The 26005-nt window shown below is 42.2% G+C and overlaps 1 protein-coding gene across 5 annotated transcripts in view; it reads right to left on the bottom strand.

The window, feature by feature from the left end:
- Positions 1 to 26005, bottom strand: part of Sh2d4a (SH2 domain containing 4A) — a 65909-nt gene that overhangs the window by 15646 nt on the left and 24258 nt on the right. For 4 of the 5 annotated variants that reach the window (XM_027927235.2, XM_071610552.1, XM_071610550.1 and 1 more), the window contains exons 5-8: positions 15774 to 15854; positions 11541 to 11652; positions 9320 to 9518; positions 5197 to 5327 (exon numbers count right to left, since the gene is read on the bottom strand). In XM_027927235.2, the coding sequence (XP_027783036.2) occupies positions 5197 to 5327; positions 9320 to 9518; positions 11541 to 11652; positions 15774 to 15854 (523 nt within the window). The remainder of the gene's footprint in view (positions 1 to 5196; positions 5328 to 9319; positions 9519 to 11540; positions 11653 to 15773; positions 15855 to 26005) is intronic. The other variant, XM_027927236.2, reaches the window with a different exon arrangement.

Here is a 26005-nt window from a genome sequence, read left to right as displayed (position 1 = left end):
AAAGATCAGTAGATGTAATTATGCAGATGTAATTATGATGTAATTATGGTAGACACTCAGCCGGCCAGCAATCATGTAGTAAGCCTTACAGATCAATGAGATTTCAAATAGGAGGAAACCCACTGTGTACCCATGAGATGAATGGAAAATCAAGTCTGGCGTTACCCAGCACTGGAAAGGAAATAGGAAAGCAGCAGTCCTCAAGTACGGCTGCAGGAGCACATGTTTGGGCAGAATCACTCTGGGAGGCACTTGTATTTAGTTTAAGTGACGCATCCCTTTTCTGAAATGCTTAGAACCAGAATTATTTCAGATTTTGTAATTTTTTGGATTTTGTAATATTAGCATAAACTTCCCCAGATTTCTGAAAATCTGAAATGTTCCAAAATCTGAAACTTTTTGAGCAACACATCAGCTCAAGTTTCAGAGCATTTCAGATATGAGACCAGAGGAGAGTGTACTACCTCATTTCTGTAACAGCAGAAAAAAAAAAAAAGAAAACTATACCAAATGTAGAAAAAGACATAAAGGAGCAATGATACATGTGTGCACACTATATATAATAAAACACCCCACAATGGGAGCAGTCTACATTTATAAACAAAGGCAAATCTAGAGAACACGATGTTGATAGAAAATATGTGCAACATGATACCATTTTAAATGTTCGACACAATACTGCATATTTCATAGAAACAAAGATGTTTGTAGTATAAAATGTGAATGGAAAGTACCTCTTTAGGAGAGAGGTTTACCTTTGCAGAAGGAGAGAACAGAAGGAAATGGAATTAAAAATGGAGTAGAAGAGAGCCCTAAGTTCTCTCTGTAAGATTTATTTATTTTTAAACAGACATGAAGTACATGTGACTGTTGACGTTCATTTCATCTGGAGAGCAGATCTAACATTTGTTATATCATTGGTGTTCTTTATGTGTTTTTTTTTCTGTACTATGTTTAAAGGATTTCATAAAAAACATCAGTTTTTAAATGAGGAAAGGAAGAAGAAAACTAAATTTGTACAGTCTTTTTTCATGCTTGTGGTTTGGAGAATTCTTTGCCTGATTCCACTCTGAGAATCTAAATCAGGCCTGATTCTTAATATGAATGTGGTCTACTTCTCACAGGCCAAGAAAATCTTCCAAGAAGGCTGCCGTAGTGATTAATGTTAGGGGTTGTTTTAGTCAGTTTTGTGTTGCTGTGACAGAGAGACCCGACAAGAACAACTTAAAGGAGGAAAAGTTTATTTTAGCGCACGGTTTCAGAAGTCTCAGCCCATGGTGGCCAACTCCATAGCTCTGCGCCTGAGGTGAGGCAGAGGGTCACAGTGGAGGGGTGTGGCAGAGGAAAGCAGCTCAGGACACAGCAACCAGGGAGCAGAGAGAGAGAGAGCTCTGCTCACCAAGGACAAATAGAAACCCCAAAGTCATGTCCCCAGTGACCCACTTCCTTCCGCCACACCCTACCTGCCTACAGTTAGCACCCAGTTAATCCATCAGTGGATTAATCCAATGGTTACCTTACGACTCTCACAATCTAATGGTTCTTGCATTGTCTGACACGTGAGCTTTTAGGGGACACCTCATCTTTAAACCATAACATGAGTCAACATGTCTGGCCCACGGTGCCCAGATATTTAGTCAAAAATTACTATGGCTATTTCTGTGAAGATGGGTCTTTCCCCTGCTTTGGATGAGATTCATAATTAAATGGGTGGACTCTGTGAAGCAGGTTGGCTACTCTGCACCATGCGGGAAGGAAATTTCCAAAACTAAAATGAATTACATTTGAAAATATTTTTTAAATGAGAAAAATACAAATTGTAAAATCCCTTCCTCAGGCGTCTGCCACATGGCTGAAGGTTTATGTACTCATGACTCGGTGGCTACAATGTAGGGAGGGAAGCTACCAATTTGCAGGGAGTCCTCTCCAAGGGTAGATAGAAAAGCCTCCTGAGAAGGAATCAGGGAATGACTTAGAATGAGGACCCTGGTCCCGACCCTTTAGAAGACGAGAAGCAGTCAAAAGACAGCCAGCCAACCTGCCTGATTGCATCTGGACCCCAACACCAAACTAATCCAAGTGAAAACTACCAGCGTGTTTGGGCACTAAGGAAAACTAACAGAAAGTGAAAACAAACTTTAGACTCCTATGGATTGAATCTAGTTTTGTTTCCACCAAAACCTATATTCAGGCTAAACCCCTCAGGGCTGCAGTACTGGGAGATGGGACCTCTCAGAGGTGATTAAGTCACTAAGAGGACTGATGCCTCTCTCCTGGGACTGGACAGAGTGAATTCTCGCTCTCAATGTTGGAATAATTCTTGCAAGAACCGGTTGAAACTAAGTGAGGCCCCCTCTCCATGTTCTTGGCCCCTTCTGCAGGCAACCTATTCCCCTCCTTCTTTTCCACCATGAGTTGAGCAGCACATGGCCCTCTCCAGAAGCTGAGCAGTTGTTGTCCCCATGTTCTCGAACCTCCAGAACTGTGAGTTAAATAAATGAACCTCTTTTCATTATCATTTACCCAGCCTTGGCTATTTTGTCATAGCAACAGAAAATGGTCTAAGGGTTCTTACGCACATCCCTTGTGGAACCAAAAGCCCAGTAAAAATTGAGACCTATTGGTTCTATGAATGTACATTCAAAAAGCTTAAATTTATGCTGGGAGAAGAGTAGATGTGAGGAGATTTTACATATCTAGATGCTTAGGACCTTCATTCCAGAATCTATTGGTCTTTGGATTTTCATCAAAATCCTATATCTAGGAGTTCAGAGACAAGACCATCTTGCCCTGCGTGTAGAGCACACACTGTCATAGGATATTTGGAGGCCAGATGCTATTCTGCCTCATCAGGAACCCAAGTAGGAAACAAGGCCTGAGCCCAAAAGCTCTTGGGTGCCTGATGCCGGTCGGTCCTCACAGCACCTCTGCGGGGCCTCCTCTGCCATCAGATGTCCTTGGTCATCTTCTCTTGTCATGCTTCCTAACTCACCCCTGGAAACTCACATCCCTTCCCATGGCTTCACTCACATGCTGGTGACTCATCCTCAGCTGATCCGTTCACCCAGCTGCCAAGTGGATATTTTCATGAGTGCCCCGAGTTTCACTTCAAACTCAACATATCCCACATGAGTTCACTCTCCTCCCTCTTGTCACTTTCCTAAGCCTCGTCCGTATCCCCTGGGTCCCTTCTCTCGGCTGACATCATGACTACCTTCCACCCAGCCACAAAAGCCGGAGATCCTGTAGTCTTCATTTCCCTGTCCTCCCCTCCCCCGCCAGTCCCCATCAGGAGAAAAGGATGACAGTATGAACTTACAAGGACCCAATACTTAGGAAGGCAGAACGTGTCCTGAGAAGGGTGACTCACAAAGTCAAGGACAGAGGAGATGGTAAGCCAGCACAGAGCTTCCACCCCAAGATTTCAGAACAGGGCTCCTGATGAATCAATAATGGTATTTCCAAGATGTAGGGCCTGACCATCATCTCTCTACAGTGGGAACATGAAATGTGTTTTCCAAAAGCCGAAGATAAGAATTTATATGAACTATGTGGCTGTGTATTTATTTGTCATTGTATTATTGATTTTGCTGATAACTGACAAGTATTCGTATAAATAATAATAACAACAGCATATTTACATGTTATATGCAGAAGAACTTGAGTCTTATTTTTTAACCAAAGCTTGAATTAGATTATTAGACCAACTAGGTCTTCCCAGCTTTCAGCAAGTATTTCAAATGGAACTGTGGGTCAAGTGCCAGAAGTTTTAATGACAAACATCAACCAACATTTTCAACTTTTTATTGCCTGCTGTGAAACAGACCACCGCCCATGTAATTAGGGATAACAGCATCTTCTGCCCAGGAACACAGAAACTACTACAAAGTGGCCAATTTCCTCAGCGCTTATCTTATAAGGAAAAAAAAAAAAAGTGACACAGGACAGCAGAGATAACCATAGCGAACACATTTGCAGTTGGCCAGGGTGCTTTCTGTTCATCTTTGATAACATCTTCAAAGCAGCACAGAAAGGAAGGAGGCTTTCAACCCAATCCCAGGAGCAGGAGGGGACTCCTCCAGCAATGGACAATCGTGTTTGACGCCACACAGTTCTGTAACATTCTGACTGTAAATCAGTCCTTTAAGAGAAAGTCTGTCACAAAGAATTTGTTCTTTTTTTTAGGAGATTTGTCATGCTATGTGTTAGGCAGCTATTTTTTAGAAAGATGCCTTAAACATACTTAAACATAATTCAAACTAGGCTCACTAGGTCAAGCATGCTAAGTGGGAGAGCTTTTAACATTTTTGTATGAAAGCACTTTTTGTTGTATATTTAGCCAACTGGGTCACAGTTTTTCTGTTTTTGTTTTAGGAGGTGCTGGGGATCCAACCCAGAAGGGTTTCGTCTGTGAGTCCCGCCCCTAGCCCCAAACATAGACCTCATGGAAGCCAACTAAGGGCTTCTAGAAGCCACACCCTGGTCTTAAAATCCAAGAAATTAGAGGTTAGTGAAGCATGCACAAGCTGAGTAGACGGCGGTATTTCAATTAATCACAACTCTTGGGTCAAATATGGAACAATTGATTCATTAATACCTGTTCAGGACCCAACAAATCCACCTTGCATCCTTAACTACACCAGAAACAAGGAATCAAAGTCACAGAATTTTTAAATTAAAGATCACACAGTTTAATCTCTTCATTTAAAAGATGAGAAAAATGAGTCTCCAATAAATTGGTCGGATACAGAGAAAGACAATAGTTTGCATAAATTCCCTGGACTCCTTAAGGGAGCTGGTCAGAGCCTGACCTTCCCCCTGTGATTCCCCACCCTAGCATGGCCACCGGCAGTTGCCGACCCGACCCCTTGGGCCAGGGAGGACGGTGCCATTTGATGGAATCACAACCAAGTGCCCTCGTGTGAGCCAGCAGGAAGCCCTGCTCTGCCCACCCGCCCCCAGCGCCTGTGTGTGGGGCTGAATAACCGGAGCGCACACAGTCACCCTGAATGTGGACTGCTTCCCAAACAGGCGTGAGGAGGCCGCTCGCTGAGCAACCTCTGAAAACCCGCTTTGTGGAAATGGTGTGAAAGATGCATTTGGGGCAGCACAAATGAAAGGAAGCTTTTATTCTTTCTGCCTTCCTGGTGGATTAGCACAGCTCCATGGGCCTTCAAAGACCTCCTCCTCACTCACCATGGAACCAGGGGGCGATGCTGTCTGAGGTTTTCTGGTAGCCTGCTCGGCAGGGCAGCTGCTCCTCCTTGAACCACCGGATGATGTCCTCCTGGGCCGAGCTGGAAGCCGTCCTGGTCACGCCCTGATTGCTGATATTTGTGAAACAGTTTCCAAGTTAGAGCCAACTAATTTGAAAATAATATCCTCAAAAATATTTTATATATCCTGAGTGTGTGTGTGTGTGTGTGTGTGTGTGTGATACCCTCCGTGTCCAAATATTCCACACATCCTTGGATTCAATCAGTGGAGGATCAAAAATATCCAAAGAAAAAACATCTTGTCTGTGATGAACAGGTTCAGACCTTTGTTCTTTGTCATTTATTCCTTAAACAATACAGTAGAACGACTATTTATGTAGTATGTATGTATTATATAACAGGAAGCTAGAGATGCTGGCTTTTGCTAAAAGCACTCTTTTTTTTTTGTACCAGGGACTGAATCCAGGGGTACTTAACACTGAGCCACATCCCCAGCCCTATTTTGTATTTTCTTTAGAGACAGGGTCTCACTGAGTTGCTTAACCCCTGGCTAAGTGGGTGAGGCTGGCTTTGAACTCATGATCGTCCTGCCTCACCCTCCCAAGCTGCTGGGATTACAGGTGTGCGTCACCCACCTGGCAAAGCACTGAACTCCTTAGGCCTGTGCAGATGCTCAATGGTGAAGGAAAGCAGGATCCAGCTGGGCATCCCTGCCTCACTCTGCATCTGTCTCCTTTATTACCTTAATATTGGGGTCCAATCCCTCTTCAGCTCTGCATGTAGATGCATTAATCCTTTAAGGAGGGTTCATCTAAAAGCTCACAATATGAGGCTTATTAGCCCTGAGTTTACCTAACCTATGCCCTTCCCGTTCAAGGCTGAGGCAAGATGTGCCGCAGACTGTTTCCGACCCCAGGAGTGACACCCAGAAGTCCTCAGTCCTTGTCCTACACCTTCCAGGAAGCAGGAGGCAGCACATCACCCCTGAGGTGAGATGACCCCTGAGCAGGAGACCTGAATTGCCCCGCAGGACTGCAGGTCTGATTAACATTCTGAGCAAAAAGTGGAAACTGCTCCCTCAGGTGATAAGGATTTCTCCAGAGCCACCCCCAGAATCAGCCACACCAGTCTGACCAGGGCTTTTAACTACGCAGAGCTCCCCACCCCCACCCCACCCCCAACCCAATTCCTCCTCTAAGCCTAAAACTCCTGTCAGCGCTCCAAAGACGGGGCTGAGATGCTGGATCCCAGTTTGCCTTCCAGTTATGGACATCTTGACTAAAGTTCTTTTTCTAATTTTTCTTGGCACTTCTTAAATAATCTTTTCCTGAATTTAATATTACCTTTTCTGTTTGGTTTTTGGGGCAAGTGGCTAGATGTGGGACCCACCCATCCCACCGTCAGACTTCTGAGCTAGGATCAAGTAACATTAGGTATTATAGTAACCCAGAGATGATTTAAAGTATACAAGACTCTGTGCCAAGGTTGTATTAAATACTGCACCATTTCCTATAAGGGACTTAAGCATCTTGGTTATCTTGTGGAATCCTGAAACTACTCTCCCACAGATACTGAGGGACAGCATGTGTGTGCCATCTGTGTATACACACACACACACACAACTATATACATCTCAACATCTAATTACATGGGCTGAGCTAATGAGCGGCTGGACTCCTTGCATACCACCATTATACACTCCCCAAGGGTAGACAGAGGGAAGAACACAAATCCATCGCCTGTCCTTCCAGTACCAAAGGGAAAGTCATAGGTATGAGCTACTGCTGTGTTAAAACCTAGATTTAAATTCATTTTTAATGGGAATTAGAAGGACCATTAACTCCCAATTAAAATTTCAGAAAATAACCATTAAAAAGTTGAAATATACTTTTCAACTTTTTGAAAAGTTGAAAAGCACTATTTTCCAGCACTATTTTCCCAGAGAGCATTTACTTGCATACAAAAGAAATCACATGTGATAGATAAATTCTTTCCTAATGTTTTCTTTATTTGATTTTTCTCTGTTTCCACTAACCTCCCGGACTGGCTTTCTTCTCTCCCCTATTTTGAAGAGGTTTAGTTGTACTAAAAGACAGTCTCAAAAACACAAAGTAAAAGGAAAAAGATGGTTTGAAGATTTGGAAGAAAAAATAAACAACTGGATCATTTTGAAATAAATTCAGTGGTAGGACTTGAGTTCTGGTATGTAAACAGGTTTCCAATACAAAAAGCAATGCTGCAATTAATAAATATATTTTAAAATCCTACTTAATAGCAGAATTATCCTGAGAAGAATTCACCTAAAAATAACAACAACAAATAATCTTGGTGAGCCGCCGGAATTTCCTATAATGTAAATTAATTTATGGCTCTTCGTGCTTTCTATGATAATGTGCATTACTGAGTCACATGTGATGTGTATTAGATATACATACATACATGTATATCTGCTTATACATGTATATATTATTCCTCATGATTTTCAGACTGTTTTAGAAAAAATATGCTATAAGATTTGATTTTACTGGAAAGCCACCATACATACATGAGATTGTATGATATATTCTTTTACTAGCTTCTAAGTGAGGTTCTTTTTCTCCAGAAAATCCTTGAAGATGGAGCAAAATTCTAAAGACACAGGTCCTGTCTTCTTCTGGGCTGGCTCCTGGATGACCTCTGGTCACTGTGTAGAGCCCCAGGCTCAACCCCACCCAGCCTGATGCAAGAGGCACCTCAAGCAGTACCTTAAGTTGGAAAAAATGAGCTGAGCAAAGCTCACAACAAGAACTGCCCTTTTAGAAAGTCCACCTTCGTTGCTGCCAATCAAATGCACTGTGCTCTAAAAATACTGCAGGGAAGGGACACATTACAAGGCCTTCTCCCATGCCACCCTTGGAAAACACTGGAGCACAGGAGTGAGCCACTCAGACAGCCCTGCCTCAGGCTCTGTGACCAGTGTGCACACAGACAAGCCTCATGGTGGACAGGGCTACACATGGGAGCCTGATCACAAAACTAAGGGGACATCTATCTCTTGTTTTGCTGTCCATAAGGAAAAAAGATCATTCCTCCAACTGTCATTTTGTAGAACGTGGTCATTTAGTGTTGGTCCCCACATCTCAAAATGGAACTTTTCAGTTGAGTAAGTAGAGATAATTATAGCAGAGGAAAAGGTCCACCTTTGTGTTTCCTCTGAGGTCATCATCCCTGTTAAGGAACAAAATGAAAACAAAAACCTTGATGATAACGACCAGTTCCAGGTCAAGGGAGATTTTGTTTGGTTTTCATTTCACCACCCTCCTAACAAAGAAGCGTTTTTAGCTTTTATTTCAGAAGGCAAGGCTAAAGACAGTTCTGATTCATTCGATCCATAATTAACTTTAAACATTTTCTTTCTAAATATTAGAATATTAGGGCCGGGGGTGGGAGGAATATAGCTTACCTACCATGCATGAGGCCCAAAGTTTGATCCCCAGCACCACAGAATTAAATAAATATTAGAATATCAAAAAATACTACGATGTCAATAGCCAGGTAAAAGTGATTTTGTAATCAGTAAACATGAGGGAGAGAGGTCTTCTACTGTGGTATCATTGCCTTTTTCTTCAGAGTTTTTCCAAAACAATTGTTCTTCCTACTGCCCCCAAAGCCTAGGAGGCAAAGTTTTCATTGTTACCAAATAAAGTGTTTATTCAAAAAAGGAACATGTGCAAATTCCCAAAGTATGAAATCAGCCAGGGATCTCAGAAGGAGAACTGCTATCCATCCCCAGCGGTGGAAACTTAGCGGTGGTGATGACATCGAAGTCCACCAGCCCGCAGGGTCCTACTTTACTGTCCTTTTATCACTAGAGGCATCCTGAGCATCCAGAGACCCAGGTGCTGGCTCTCCTGCGCTGCTGGGTGGGGCGCAGGAAGTCCTCTTGCTCCCAGCCATCCTCATCACAGTCTTGTGATAAGAGAGGGATGAATGCTGGGTCAGGAAGCAGGGCTAGAGGTGAGGCTGAGTCCACCAGCCTCCAGCCAGTCGCCCACGCCCATCACATGACTGAGCTTTGATTAACCCATCCCAAGGCTGCGCCTAGAGCCCCTGCTGGTTCTTACCCAAGAGGCTTTGGGGGGTGTCCCGCTGGGGGTAGGAACTGAGGCTTGGGTGGAAGGGGAGGCCTTCTGGGTTTCTGAGGAACACCCAGTCCCTCACCGCTTCTTCCTCTCTGGGCTGCCAGGGATAACCTCTTGTAGTCTTCCCGCGCCTGTTTAGCCAAGGAGCGTCTCTTCTCATCAGCTGCTTTGGATTTTCTTACTAGAAAAAAGAATGAGGTTTGAGAAAGGCCCACGTCAGCCCACGGAGACAGGAGGAGACATCAGGGTGCACAGAGCAGGGTCTGAGCAGCTAGTCAACCTGGTTCTATTGAGAAACAGGGATGCCCCTTGCCTAGCTCCTAGGGCTAGCCCAGCGCTCACTCCCTCTCTTCATCTGGGAGCTGGGGGATTTTCACTGGGGAGCAGGGAGGGCTGAGAAAAGAGGTGGAGAACTTGTGCAAGAACTCCCTGCAGTGGGCAAGACCAGGTGATGAGCCTCAGAGGAGACCAAGGAGGCAGGACCCCTGGGGGCATGTGGCCACAGAGGAGGCAAGGAGCAGCACAGCTTGCCACAAGTCATGCTCAGAGCCTGCCCAGAACTGAACCACATGTGGCCTGGCCTGGCAGAAATACCCTTGGTATTATAAGTAATTTAGGAAAGACTTAAAAGTATACAGGAGGAGGTGCCCGTATGCAAATAGTGCACCATTTAATATAAGGAACTAGAGCATCCTCAGATTTTGGTCTCTCCAGGGGTCCTGGAACCAATCCCCTGCTGATACTGAAGGAAAACTGCTGTGTGTCCATGTGTACACGCACGCGCACACACACACACGTTCCAGATAATTGTAGAACATGTTAGAACATGTCAAAATACCCCAATACTGTCTTTTAATATTATTTGTAAAAGAGAGAGTGTTTTGTTTCAGCCACATAATGTCAAAGACTCTAACATGAGATGAAAGAATAATTTTTATTGAGTATATTTACACTTCAGGCTTTATTGGTCAAATCCTATTATAGTTGACTTCAAAGAGATACCAAAAATATTTCATTATACTAGGATTTCAGGGCCCAGCAGAAGGTGGTTACTGACTGGATCTTGCAAATATTTTCTCTTCACAAAAATTATCATTTTAATGGCATTTGTTGTAATGGGACTGCAGACCAGTTTAGGATTCTCAACACTTTGCCAATACTGCCACTCCTGCTCAGCCTGCCTCAAGGGATGATCTGGCTGTTTAGACTTCTTTGTGCATGTCAGATGGAAACCCTGATCCCTTCTCCAACATGAATTCCCTCATCCTCATCCTTGAGCATCCACTGCTTGGCCTTCATTTGCATTGGCTATTTTTCTCCCCATGGGGCTTATCTCTGGCAGTGCCAGCTCAAAAGGGGGTCAGAGTTGGGTCAGAGGGATACTAATATATCGAGCCTGTTATTCCGTGTTCTTTAGATTACAAAGTTATGTCACATTGAAACAGCACACTATACCCCATAAGAACACTTGTTATGGGTCAATAAAGAATAAAGCTTTTTTTGGTACTGGAGATTGAACCTAGGGGTGCTTAACCAATGAGTCAATCCCCAGCCCTTTTTACTTTTTTATTTTGAGATAGGGTCTCAAAGTTGCTTAGGGCCTTGCTAAATTGCAGAGGCTGGCCTCAAATTTGCAATCCTACTGCCTCAGCCTCCAGAGTCTCTAGAGTTACAGGTGTGCACCACTGTGCCAGGCAAGATGAGACTTTTAAAATGCATTCACTGTTGAAAATGTAGAGTGAAAAAGGAAACTCACAAAAGAATAATAAAAGAAGTGAAAATTAAATCCCACCTCCTCAAGAAAACTACTATTAATATGTTAATAATCTTATAGTTTTTTCCTTCGTAACTTAGACTTTCTAAAGTAGTGATATTTTTCACACTATTTTATGTTTTTTCTTCTCTGAGCTGAAGAGGTCATTAGACACTCTTCCAAAGCACATTTGTCATAGCTACATGCCATCCCATCATCAAGAGAGCTCATCATTTTGATGGTATAAAGAAGAATTGAAAAATCATTCTGCAATTCAGAAGTAGCTCTCCTAGGTCTTTGAGTCATCGCTTAGGAATGACATTTGAGTAACAATTTAGCCTGACGACATCTCTCAACCACCCACTTTCAGTGCTTCCTGGACTCATAGTTTTACTAAGTGAAAGATGCAGCTGAGGGACTCAAAGGAGCTACTGGGGCCTCGCTACTCACGGGAGGCCTGCCACTCGGAATCTTCTTTCCAGTTCTTATAAATCTGCTTGGTTTTGTCTTCCTCCACTTGTTTTATTTCTTCGTCTTGTTTTTCCTTTACCAATTCTTTCTTCTGTTTAAAGAAACAGAAACAAGCATCGGTGAAAAAATCCAACAGTCTCTGTGAGGAGAGGGCAGTAGGCACCTGACTTCTGTTGAACCCTCTATGGCCCACGAGGGAGGCGATTTGGTATACGCGGTACGTGCAGCAGGTGTAAGTGCTACCTGGTTGTGGAATTCCAAAGCAAGTCACTGAACTCTCAAAGGCTCTTTCCCAAAAACAAAAAGGAGAAAACAGAGTTATAGTAAAGGTTAAATTTATTTATTTATTTATTTGGGGGGACTGGGGATTGAACCCAGGAGCACTCTACTACTGAACTTCAGCCCCAGCCCTTTTTAAATTTTGAGACAGGATCTCACTAAGCTGTCTAGGCTGGCCTCCATCTTACTATCCTCCCACCTCAGCCTCCCAAGTCTCTGGGATTACAGGCACACACCACTGTGTTCAGCGATGAGGGTTAAACTTTTTTTTTTTTTTGGTGGTGGTGCTGGGGATGGAACCCAGGGCTTTGTGCATGCGAGGCAAGCACTCTAACAACTGAGCTATATCCCCAGCCCCGAGGGTTAAACTTTTTAAAGTGCCTGCGCAGTCCAATGTACAACACATAAAAACTCAGTAAGCTGAGCATGGTAGTGCATGCCAATAATCCCAGCTATTGGAGAGACTAAGGCAGGAGAATCCCAAGTTTGAGGCCAGTCTGGGCCATTCGGCAAGACTGTCTCAAAATTAAAAAATAAAAATAAAAAGGGATGGGGATGTAGCTCAGTACTATAGCACCACTGTGTTCAATCCCCAGTGAGAGAGAGAGAGACAGACAGACACACACACTCACACACACACACATACAGACTTTCAATAAACAGTCTTTTCTCTCAGGCATAGCACTTAGTTGCTCCAAATATATTTCCCTAAAACAAACACACTATTTCATGGAAACCACAGTAAACACCACTTTACAGTGGCTGACAGTTTCCACAGAATAACTGCACATTCCCGGAGCAACCTCACTGGGTCTTCACCTGTCCTCGAACCACATTCCAAAATGTGATTTTAGGAATATTTTTGTTGTTGTTTAAAAAACAGACAGATATTTTTAAAAGCATCCTTGGAGAAGGGAAAACGCAAAATAAATGTTAGTATTTCTCTAAAAAGGGGATTCATTTTTTTTCATTGTGATAAAACACACATGACAAATTTACTCTCTTCACCATTTTTAAGTACGCTATTCCGAGGCCTGATGTGTCATCAAGGGAATTCATTTTAAACTAAAGAGAAATGAACAAACCAAATCACTAAGACCTAGAAAGTATTTTTTTTTTATTTTGATTATCTGGATGCGGCCTTCTGAGTGCTCATAATACAACTGAATTTACAACTTTGATGAACTAATGAAGCTTCAGTTAACTAAGTAATAAAGCAGGCTGAACAGGCCAGAGAGGACCGTTCCCTCCTCCTGTTCCCCAGCTTCCTTCTCCATCACAAGGGGTGGATTCTAGAAAGAAAAAAGATCTCCTTGCTGCAAAATTCTTGCTCCACAACTAAAATATACATAAACCTTGATGTTGAGAAACTTGTTTTTGATCACTCTGGGAAATCATAAAGCACCGTTAATGTAGTGACAATTCATAAACTGCACTTCAGATGTAACTAAAGTTGTCCATCTACTGTTTTATTTTCTTACATTATTTTCCTGCCTCGAGCTAAGCTCCTTTTGTTTGCCAATACATGCATTATAAAAACCAAGGAACCGCTTTTGATGTTTGCAATGACTGTCAAAATTTGCCATCCTGAACTGAAGCTGTTTACAAGACTGAAATACATAAATAAGTGCTGCCAGCCACTTCCAAACTCAAACAGAAGAAAAAAAAAAAACCCCAAGGTGAAGAGCTCTGTTCTTCTTTCACATGCATATGTATTTATTTCTAAGTAACTAGAAACATGATTCCAACATCCAATCAGGATTGTCACGGATATTGTTGCTTAGGATAAGCAAGAAGTCAAAGACATGAGAACCCTGAAGGAAAATTATTAAGTGACTAATAAGCACAGGTAGCACTTGGTTGATAGGTGACACTCAGGTGACAGAGATGCTGTGTTTAGTAAGTCTCCTTTATTATCTGCACCACACTTACACAGGCCCAGTGGGGAAGGAGACAAAATGAGCCAGTTCACAGACTTAACAGCAGATGAGGTCTGGCCCTGACCTCTCTATTTCTTCAAAGCAGCCAGAAGACTTCAAAACTCATCTGAGTTACTCTAACAGCAGGACGCTGCCATTCATTACCCTTGTTCCAGAGAAACTTGGGAAGTGGGCCTGCTCACTTTCTCTCCAGTTCTCTGCCACTCCTTAGCCAGGTCAAGTGCAGTGTGACCTCAGTGCCTTTATCCCTGCAGCTCCCTCTGCCCCGAACACGCTTCCCCCAGACACTCACCCACATCGAGCCCTCCCTTGTTCCTTCAGGTCTCAGCTCCAGTGCCACCTTCTCTGACCTCCTCTCAAAAATAACAGCTTGACCCCACCAGCATGTCTCAGGGACTGCATCCTGCGGTATTTCCTTACCCACAGGGTGACCTGACATCAGCAATTCAACATGTGTGCCCTCCATTCAAAATACAAGTTCCCCAAGGGCAAGGATTTTATCTAATTTGTTCCTAGAATGCGTCCCCAATTTCCACACCAGTGCCTAGCACACAGTAGGTACTCAATAAATGTTGAATGAATACAAGGATTCTTTGCCTTTCTCAACTGTCATCATTTAAGATGATGTAATGTTATCTGGGCAGTGCTACTGAAAACTTCTTTACTGCAGCTGTTTAGGTCAAGGGTGCACAGAGTCATCTCTCAGTACCCCTAGATACTGATCCCAGAACTCCCAGTGAATAGCAATATCTCTGGATAATTAAGTCCCTTATGTAAAATAGCCTAGTATTCGCATATAACCTACACACATGCTCCTGTACACTTTAAACCACTTCTTATAATATCTAATGCAATGTCAACAGTTGCTATAATGCATTATTTAAGGAATAGTGAGGGGAAAAAATCAGTCTGTATATGTTCAACAAAGATGCAATTTTTTTCCAAATATTTCTGATGCATAGTTGGTTGAATCCACAAGTGCAGAACCCATGGATACAGAGCGCCAATTGTATTACTTCATTGTTATGCATGCAGGGATCAGAATTCCAAAAATTCATCACAACTTTTCTTAGACATCAATAGACCTTTATTTTATTCATTTATTTATATGCAGTGCTGAGAATCGAACCCAGTGCCTCACACATGGTAGGCAAGCGCTCTACCACTGAGCCACAACCCCAGCCACTCATCATGACTTCTTGAAGTCTCAAAACTTTGAGCTCTCCAAGTTCATGCCTGTCCTGTAGAGGGGTCAGGGAACTGATCACACAGTCCCTAGGAACACAGGCCTGGGCAGCCTCCTCCGCAGCCCAATCTCTCAGGCCTGGGCAATTTGGTAACTTTCCTTCATAGACTGGTATCTTACCCTGCTTTTTCAGACTATCTGTGGGTCAAATTCTACTTCAGTTTCCAAATGCCAATCTACGCCTCATTTATTTTGAGCAATGTATGGTCTGTTCACAATGAAGCGTGATGGGCAACGTGGAATTTGGTCAGGAGGGAGAATGTCGCTTCTAGACGATGGGGAGTAATCTAGTGCCTGCGGGGGTTCCTGGCTCAGTGAACAGGGACAGCACAAGACTCTGCTCTTCCTCCAGAGCCAGGCTCACAGAAACAAGGAGCACACCAGTGACTGCACTGGAATTCACTGCTGCTGCCAAGGGTGGCGCGCCATTTATCACGCTCTGAAATCTGTCTCCCCCTCCCACCCTCCTGTGTTCGCAGCAGCCCAGGATATCGCCTCTGCCTTGGCTCATCGGTGACTGGTTCAGCAGATACATCTTGGCATCTGTTCTTTCCATGACATTCAACACGTTCCCAATTCGGGATTAAACGGGGGAAAGATGAATAGCTGTGTGTGCAGCTTTCAAGACAGATTTCACATTCTGTTGCTTAATTTCACTCCTGCATGAGACTAATTAACTAATTTGTGAAACATTAGTGGAAATGGCTATGCGCTGAGCTCCCTGAAGACAGAATGTAAGTCTTTTACCTGGTAGAATCCATATGCCTTCATACGATTGATAGAATCTGTCAACATTTGTTGAATATTTCTTGATGAACTGCAGGATGACTAAAAATTAAAGGAAATACATTTTTATAGCATTTAGAGCTGCAATGCAATTTCAGAAGCTAATCTGTCAATGTGTCCCTGGTGTCATTGTTCACTAATGCAACCCCCAACCTGACACCAGTTTCCCTTCCAGTGGCACCTGAGTTTCTGAGCCAATCTTGACTAGCACTGAGCACAGGAGGCCTCCCTTAGCATCCCCCTCCCCCATAGGGCGTAGCATCCCCCTGCCCCATGAGCCAGAAGCTGATAGTTTGGTGTGTCTTGCTCCCATCTGGCCCTGGGGAACCAGAGATGATTTCTAGACAAAACTTTACTCCTTAATTTAAATCCTCTTCTTGCTCCATCTCTGTATCCCATCCTCTGCTTTAGTTCAGACAAAAGGAGTGCCTTTGTCCATGGCACAGAGTTGCAGGATGCCTTGCCCCTCCAGGACCGGAGATGTGTGGGGAGCACCAGTTTGCTGCCACGGAGCCCTGCCAACTGCCCTACCTGGCTCACATGCCACCTCACTTCCCTGCCCTGGTTATCCAGTATCTAGGTTTCTGGGGCTCTAGATGGATTTCCCAAGAGGCAACTTTCCAGATCCATTGCTTGAATTCCCCAGCATCTTTCCTGCCCACCATGTGCTGACCCCTCTGGCACTGTGAGTGAGCTGACAAATCACAATAGACTGCTCTTAAGACCTCATGGCCCTGTTCCCGTCCCTGGCCTGAGTGCAGAGCCCAAGCCAAGTCCCAGCATGAGTAGCTACATGCTCTGTATTGCCCCAAACAGCCACCCCCCAAGCCACATGACTGTGACTTACATGACTTGTTTCTGAGGATTCATTCTTAAATTTTGGCACAGATTAGAAATTGTCAGCAAATTTTCATCAAAAGGTCAATGCTGATATTCATAAGGATACTGCAGGGTCATTACCATGCCATGGAATAAACCCGTGTGGCACAGACTGCCAGCTCTCCTAATCATGTTCTGTATTCACAGCAGCTGGACATATGGCTACCCAGCCACACTGCATTTCCCAACTGCCCCAGAAGTTAGATGTCCCGAGGCAAATAAGTGATCTCTAGGCAGGTGATAACTGGCATTTGCCTCTTCCATCCAGGCCCTCAAAATCTTCTTCATACACTCCTCCAGGCTACTACCTGCTCCTCTGGGCCAGAATGCTAACAGTGGCCATGCTTCCCCTAAAGATAGCAGAACCCCCGAAGGTTGAGGCCCTGAATGACTGTGTGGAGCTGAGCCCTCCTGAATCAGAACATGCAGTGCTGGGAGCCATTAGCCAAGTAGGTATGACAATTTCCTTGCCAGCGTACCCCATGTTGCAGTGACATTGAATGTAGGTGACCTTGCTCAAGGACCAAGGCGGATTAGGGCGTTCCCGGTTTAGGTTCCAGGTTTAAGGTTTAAGATTATGCCTGCTGGGAATAGGGCGTATCCTGCTGCCTGAGTTCCCCTTGAGTTCTCAGGGGATTCAGACAGTATATTTTGGAGATAGAAGCCCAGTGGAGGTGGATTTGGGCAGAGAACGTGGATTTCCCCAGAACGTGATTGTAGACGGCTGGTGTGAGTTCGGGAATAAAGAGTTGCTGTTTGAATCTACAAGCTGTGTGGTGGCTCGTGATTGTGTGCCCAGCCAGACTGCGGCATTTGTGCCCAGCCAGACTGCGGCATTTGGCGGCTCGTACTGGGAACTTCTGAAGCTTGGAGGTAAGTGAAATTGCTCGCCCCTGAGGAAGAGCGAAAGAATGGGTGACCAATTCAAAAAACAATGCGTTCTTGTTTTGATTTATTTTGTTTTTATTTCAAGTTGCCTGTTCCTAGAACTTTCTCAGGCAAACTGGGGAAAATGGTTGACTCAAGGTTTGAAGTTGTTCGCCTCCGAGGAAGAGAAATTGTTAGAGAAAGGAGGCACCCCAGTGAGACCAAGAACAGTTAAGGCATATGTTGATACAATACAAAAATGTAGCCCATGGCTTTTTAAAGACAAGTTATTAAGTATATCAATGGGACCATCATGGTATCCTGTAGAAAGATTTTTCTTCAACAAGAAAGAGAGGGCTAGTTCTGTTTGCTACACTTGTCTAAGATCTTGGTTTCTACAAAGTTCTGATTAATTTACAAAGCTAAAATGTTGAAACAGCAACCACTCTTTACTTATTAAGTTCCATAAGGTAATATATTTAAACATTATGTGTGTTTTCATAAATTGGTAAATGGAAAAATGTTTAATATTGCTTTGTGTCTGTGTCTTTGCTAAAACAAGGTTACTAAGAGTTAAGATTCTATTATGTGTAATTTATATACAAAGAGTAGAAAAATTTTCAGTTGGGTTTCAATTATAGTATCATAGTATCATAAAAAACATGAAAGTCTTTCATCTTATTAAAGTGGAGTAATTTGTCTAAATCAGAAATTTTATAAGAGTTGTTTCAAAATGTGAATAAAAAGGGTTAACGGTTAAAAAAGAGATAGAAAAAGATTCAAGATGTGGAAATATATTTTAATATAAAAGGTTAAAGGAGAAAGAAATGTTTCTAGATGAGATAATCTCTGTGTGGTAAAGTAAAAAGTTGTAAAATGTCATTTAAAGAGATTTTGAGGAAACTAGACTTACTTTATAAGCTTGAGAAAGGAAAAAAGAAGAAAAAAGGTATTTGTACATGGCAGATTGAGACAAAGCTTCTCAATGGAGTTAAAAAAAAAAAAGCCTTTGGTTGAAGGGCAGCCATGTAAACTAACATTGAAGCGATTTAAACAAAATCTAAGCCTCGTTTAAAAGAGTGAAGTTGTAGGTGGTGAAAAAGTACATTTAAAAGTACAGTATAGATGATAATTAAAAGGTTAAAATTGAAGGTGGTCGAGATAACTTCATGGCAGAAAAAAGATTGCTTTATTGCATCATTCGAAGCCTAGTTAATCTTAAAGGCATTACTTAAAAAAAATGGGAAGATAATAGGATAAAAGATATTTAGATGAAGAAGATTAAAAATTTAAAGTGAAAAACTTTAAAGACAGAAGAATAGAAAGTTAAAAAGAAAAAAAGATAGAAAAGATGTAGGAAGATAAAAAATGTAGGAAGACAAGAATTTTAAACACACAAAATAAAAAAAAAAAACTAGGAGGAAAATAAGCAACTAAGGGTAAATATAAAAACCTTAGGAAAAAAAAAAACTAGAAGGTAGAAATAAGATAGAAAATGGTTGAAAATGTCAAGTAAGGTATTTCAGATAGAAAATGCAAAAAGCTAAGACAACTATTAGATACAGACACATACTTATTAAAGCAAAAAGAGGGAATTGGAAAGGGGTATATATCCCCCAAAGATAAACTTAAAATAACACTTTTTACTCTAAACTTTTTAAATTTGGATTCATCAGGACTTAGTGCTGCGGAAAGGCACATGTATCCAAAAAATGTACATAAGCCTAAGGTACTTTGGAAAGATATTCTAACAGGACAATGGAAAGGTCCTGACCCAGTGATTGTCTGGAGTCGGGGCTCTGTTTGTGTTTTTCCACAGGGAGAACAGCAGCTGATTTGGATTCCAGAGAGATTAACTAAAACAATTTCTACAGATGGAAAAGAAGATGATTTGACTCAAATCCATAACAGCTGATATCCAAGAGCTCCAGCTTGGCCATTCTTACATCTGCGACAGTGATTAACCAGTGATATAATTTTTATTTCCTTGCCAGCGCACTCCATGTTAATTGTGGTAGTGCTGACATATCTTTGCTGATGGTGTCACCAGTGATGCAATTTTTCCCAAGGAGCCGTCAATTGGCTTGGTCTTGTGGCATTTCTGTATTCTCCTCCCTTCTGCTAGTGATGGTCTAAAATTTGGGGGCCAATGGCTGTATGCTGGACCGGTAGTCAGTGACGGGTATGATCCAATTGCAGTGGTATCAACCTAAGACAGGAGGCTGACGCCTAAAGGTCAGTTTTCCGATGACGGGTAAGAACCATATGTTGAATTGGACAACCTACCAGGCACGGTCCTTAAGCCACATTGCTTGTTGTTTAATTAATCAGAAGGGGGGAGATGCTGGGAGCCATTAGCCAAGTAGGTATGACAATTTCCTTGCCAGCGTACCCCATGTTGCAGTGACATTGAATGTAGGTGACCTTGCTCAAGGACCAAGGCGGATTAGGGCGTTCCTGGTTTAGGTTCCAGGTTTAAGGTTTAAGATTATGCCTGCTGGGAATAGGGCGTATCCTGCTGCCTAAGTTCCCCTTGAGTTCTCAGGGGATTCAGACAGTATATTTTGGAGATAGAAGCCCAGTGGAGGTGGATTTGGGCAGAGAACGTGGATTTCCCCAGAACGTGTTTGTAGATGGCTGGTGTGAGTTCGGGAATAAAGAGTTGCTGTTTGAATCTACAAGCTGTGTGGTGGCTCGTGATTGTGTGCCCAGCCAGACTGTGGCATCTGTGCCCAGCCAGACTGTGGCAATGCAGCCCGGACTGTTATAACAGAGAAAAGTAACTTCCCATTTTGTTTTGTCCATTGTATTGGGTCTATTTGTTTCAAAATTTTAGTTATCTTATCTGATAAAACTGGCCACAGTAGCTATGGGTGGCACATTTGAAGCTCTCTGCTGAGATGATTTTTATTCATCATTGGTGGTATAATTAATCCTAATTCTACAAACAGTTACTAGTCACAAAGGCCTCTGATGGCCAGGCTGGGGTTGTGGCTCAGGGGTCAAGCGCTTGCCCATCACATGTGAAGCACTGGGTTCGATCCTCAGCACCACATAAAAAATAAATAAATTTAAATAAAGGCACAATGTTCACCTATGACTAAAAAAAAATTTTTTAATTCAGCTCTTCAAGGTGAAGTAAGATTTGCCATTATTCCAAAGTGTTAAAATACTATGAAGAACTTACGACTTGCATAGAAAAGTTTCATCTGCTAAATCTAATTTTCTACAAATCCAGGAAACACACCCAGTACAGTGGAATAGACTAAAAGTAGTGTCATCCAAAAGAAATTTCCTTTATTAAAAAAATAGATTAATAGACTCAAAAGTGATGGCCTATGATGGAAAGAGCAGAGGGAGACTACCTCTAAGCACTCCCAGCATCCCCAGAAAGATGAAGAGCCTTCTCAGAGAGGGCCCCAGCCCTCTCCAAAGCTTCCTTAGGATGCTGAGTTCCAGAGAATACACTCATTAGTTATTGCTACACAAAAGAAAAGAAGAATCAAAGCCACTCTACCTCTATAATTTTGGCTTATCAAGCACTTTCAAATCTAATACATCATTTGACCTTCAGATCAGGTATCAGAGGAGATAGTATTCCAAAGAGGTAAGGTGGCCTGTCCATAGGTAGAGGGTGAAGACTGCAGTCCCTGTCATCTCCATGCCTAAAGCTTGCTCCTCCCATGGGTCTCTCAGGGAGAACATGTGTGCCCTCTCGTGCACGTCAGCCTCTGCAGTCACCTCCCATTTTCTACCTCAAAGAGACCTCAGCAGCTGCTGAAACGCAGGCACAGTTGAAGCAAGCCTGTCTGCATGATTTGCTCTGTTTAAAATAAACACCATCATTAATATTTATGCAAAGCTCCCCAAAAATAGAGAAATTGAAAGCAAACAACATCAGAAGCTAATGGACCTACTGCAGATACCAAGTAAGAATGAAAATCCCGATTAGATTAGGAGTGTAGTCCACCCAGATTGGCCAAAAGATAGTCTTTTTAAAATAACTACAAAATGCTGTTGGAAGTACAGCAATTCAATCTACACAAACAATCAAGTAACAAATAGATGCTGCTGACAATATCCATATTACATGGTTATGAAGTACATCCCCCCAGGGATTAGGTGTCCTATGAGAAGGATTATCCTAGTATATCCACTTTTTAAACTGGTTTGAAAAAACATGAATTCTGGCTTTTAAATTAATATTTGCTTTGTTTCAAAGTAGGGTTCAGCAATCAGACAAATGCCAAGTGCCTTTAACTTCAACTAAACCCAGAATCTCCAGTAAACACAACAATTTTGGCATTTCATTTCTGCACTAAAGATGAAAATGATGAATTGACAGGATAAAATCAAGAATTTATTTTTGGAAAAATACTACTAAGTTTTTACTCAGCCTATTCTCCTGCATGTCTTAAATCCATGGTGTTCCTTAATAGAATGGTGGTTAGAATCGTAACCTCCTCATGTGGAGCTAGTGTGCCAGATCGCTCACCGCCTCCAGATCCCCAGCAAACAGAAGAGGGCCCCTCACTTAGTAAGGCCTCAATATATTTTGCTCAATGAATGAACACACGTGAAATTCATGGAACACCGTTTCAATGATTAACAGATACTCAATCTAGTTCTACTATTAATCAAGACAACCTGAATTCAAGTACTCTGAAAATCAGTGATCTAGAACTCACTCCTTTTGTTAACCAGGTCATTGACATAATCAGATCATCCTCTTCCCAACCATCTTAAACTAAAAAGGAAATTTCTGAATGATGACTCTAATATTGTTTTTTGAGCACACCAGGACCTAGCATTTTTCTTCTAAAATAAGGGGAGGTAAAATAATGATGTGTTTTGATAAAGTTACAAAGAGTAACAACAGAAAGAGAGAGAGAGAATATTTTCCTAAGGCAAATGGATTAACAAGATGAGAAGTGAGAGAATACATTTTCTTGCTGAAAACACAGTACGTGCTCCCTATAGTGATGTTACTGAAACATGAATCAGGACGATGGAGACCCGAGGAAATCTTTGCCCCATTTCTCTAGTATTGTTCCTAGCAAAATCTATGCTCAGAGACTACTGGGTACTCTGACTTAAAAGAACATCAGACTCAAACATGATGCATGATTCAAAGGCATACCTTTAAATAATATATTGTCTTTACTGAGTTTATTTTCAACACATTAAAGCATCAAATTGTCATATTAGATGAACATTTGTTCACTTCTATTGCACCTTCCCCTACAGCTCCATAAAGCAGTGCACAAAATGATAGAACTAGACAGCAACCTCTCCAGAAAATGCAATAATGCAGAGCTGGGAAAAGTTGAGGCAAAGCATTTCAGAAACTTTGAAAAGCCACTTACATCCCATCCATAGAAAAGAAGAAAAATAGCCAGGCATGGTGGCTCACACCTGTAATCCCAGCAGCTTGGGAGGCTGAGGCAGGAGGATCATGAGTTCAAAGCGAGCCTCAGCAACATTGAGGCACTCAGCAAGTCAGTGAGACTCTGTCTCTAAATAAAATACAAAATAGGGCTGGGGATGTGGCTCAGTGGTTGAATGCCCCTGAGTTCAATCCCCAGTGCCAAAAAAGAAAAAAGGAAAAAAAAGACAAGCAAGAAAATAAAGGAATTGTAAACTATAAAGTGTAAGTAAAAAGTAATAAAGGATCATTAAGAGAGCATTCCGAGTCTTAAAAACCTGATTGATTCAGGATGTCTTGATACAATGGGACAAAGGAACCTAAATGCAAATAGTAATAGAAAATAATATTCATATCATACATGATACTTTGTAAAATACTTTCATATATATTATTTCATTTGATTCTCACATTAGCCCAATGACATGTAGCTACTATAATCCCCATTTCATAGGTCAAGAAACAGCCCCAGAGAGTTGAATGAATGACCTCTAAAAGTTCAGCTTGACCTCAAGAGTCTCCTGACTCAGGATTCCTTATCTTTGTTCCCCGAAAGCTGCTTCTAATGAGGTGGATAAGTGAATCACTGCAAATATCACTTGCCATCCCTCATTGGACAGGTGAGTCTTTGCAAATATCACTCCCAATGTAGCTGTGTGTCAGGAAGTTGATAACCAAACAAAGCTGAGTTCCCAGTTTCATCATGTACAATCCTCAAGTCCAGAAATCTGGTTTTCTCTCTTCTAATTTACTTGATATTAAGCTTTTTATTTAAGCTTAATTATTTGTTTTTAAAAAGGCCCAACAGATTAAATGGCTTTTAAACTGCTATCATTTGGTGATTCTATCTTACTTAAAATTTTATTCTACAAGCTACCATGAAATTCTATTACAGTGACATGGAAGCTACTCAAGTAATTATGTAAGTCTGATTACAGCTCTACTCTTGAATTAATAAGATAAGCACAATTATTCCTTGTATGTTCTTACCTGGAATACCCAATATTTTCTCTCTCATAAAAACAATACTGAGATGCTTCCTTCATGTACACCAACTGGAAGGGAATATATATCAAAGGAAACAGTCACTAGTTTGGGGGGAGGGGGATTAAACCCCCTTCTTTCTTCAGAACTGACTCAATCCTCAAAATTCTGGCTTGCATTTCAGAAATGAACCATCTCATTCTGCTTCCAGTGGGATTCCTTATAATAAGTGTGCACCTGATTCTCCCACCTCCCAGAGACTGGCAATATGTCCGTCTGCAGAAAGGACCCAAGTAACATCACAAAGGGCACACTGACCCCAGGCCCAGGGCATCTCCACCCTGCTCCACACCAGGCTTCAGGCTGGCCTCTGCTTAGTCACCATAAACAGTTTTTTTCGCCCTTTAACGAAGCCCAAGCTGCATGAAACCCAAACTTTGGTTGCTACAAAACAGCACTTTGAGATGAATAACTAACCCCCCCCCCCAAAAAAAAAAAAAACAACTTGGCATATTCCTTTCTGTTCTTTCACTAAAATGGTCTGATTTTAGGATCTTACTTCTGAATCCCTCTTTTTTAAAAGCAAACAACTAAAATCAACTTGTGGGGGACTGCTGGTTTCAGAGTAGATAACAAGCTTAAGTTTGCTTTGGAAGGGAAGTATGAAAGAAAAAAAAAACTAAGTGAATATTTTCATTATCAACATCATTTTCCAGGTGGCTCCCTAACTGCTATCTACTAATGGGAACATACTGCCGAGTTCCAACACTTAAAAATATAAGTGAAAACTATCACAGGCTCAATGCCAGGTCTACCATGAACCTGCACATTTTAGTAGGGTGTTTTTGACATCATTAGTTGTTATAGTGAAATAGCAGATTTCAAAGCAAGTATCCAAGCCTCGGCAAGTGTGGAAAGGTGTGCATGTGTTTGTGTCGGGGGTGTGCATGGCGGGGTGGAGAGGCCGAGGTCTCATCTCTGACTCCATTGAGTTAAGGAGAATGAGACAGAGAAGCCTCTTGCTCAGGGCTTTTTAACTGCCAGCTGAGCAAGGTCTTTTTTCTTTCTTTTTTTTTTTTTTTAATTTTTTATCATAATGCTTTGAATCCCAGATGTTTGTGTTCTAACTCTTTTAATCTCCTGTTTTGCTGTGTGGCCGACTCTGAAGGCCATTTCTGTTAAAAAAAAAAAACAGTGGAATAATTCCCTGGAGATAAAAATCTAAAAGTAAGCAGATACAGTTTTATTCAAGGTCCCCTTCAGGGGCAAGGACAGTCGGTCTCCTGATTAATGAGTTCCTGGACTACAAATTACATATAAGGAGAGAAACACAAAGTGGCTTATCTTTAAATTAGCATTCTCTGCCATTCTCCAGCCACATTCAGCACTTCTCTTTCAGGAGAGGGAGAGAAACACTGGGTACATTCAGTCTATGCACACACGGAGGGTCCCTAAGGACGTCTCCACAGCTGCAGGGTACTCCTGGTTCCAACTCCTCCAGGCAGGGGTGATTCTGCTCACACGGTGCAACACCTGCCATCTTCTCTGTATCCCATGAACTCCCATCACATTTGTCTCCACCTGGGAATGGGACCTGCTTCCTAACCTCCATGTCTCAGAACTTTGCTAGATGCTAACTGAATTCTACAACTGACTGCCACCTCCGGTTCAGTGACAGGCACCCAGTAACACTGTACACGGTGGCCCACCCAGAACAACAGCACTCTCACGGAATATGAAGCAGAGCATCATTTCCAAGACTTCTGAGCTGCATCACCCCTGCCAAAAACAAGGACGAGATGTGTATTTCATAGAGGATAATGGCTCTGCAGAAAAAAACCCATACACTTGGTTCCAATGGAGGTGTAATGTCCACATCCTCCTCAACGTAGACAAACCAGCCAGCCTCCTTTTGCCTCCAACTCATCATCTGAGAAATGAGAAAGACCAAGCTTGGGCTCAAGATAAAACAGCATCTTTTAATTGAAGGACTTCAGGGGACAATTCTTGCTGTTTCCATCAGTGAGACTGGGAAAGC

This window comes from Marmota flaviventris, chromosome 3 (genome assembly GCF_047511675.1).
Source record: "Marmota flaviventris isolate mMarFla1 chromosome 3, mMarFla1.hap1, whole genome shotgun sequence".
NCBI classification, from domain to species: Eukaryota; Metazoa; Chordata; class Mammalia; order Rodentia; family Sciuridae; genus Marmota; species Marmota flaviventris.
This window is presented reverse-complemented; position numbering and strand designations above follow the sequence as displayed.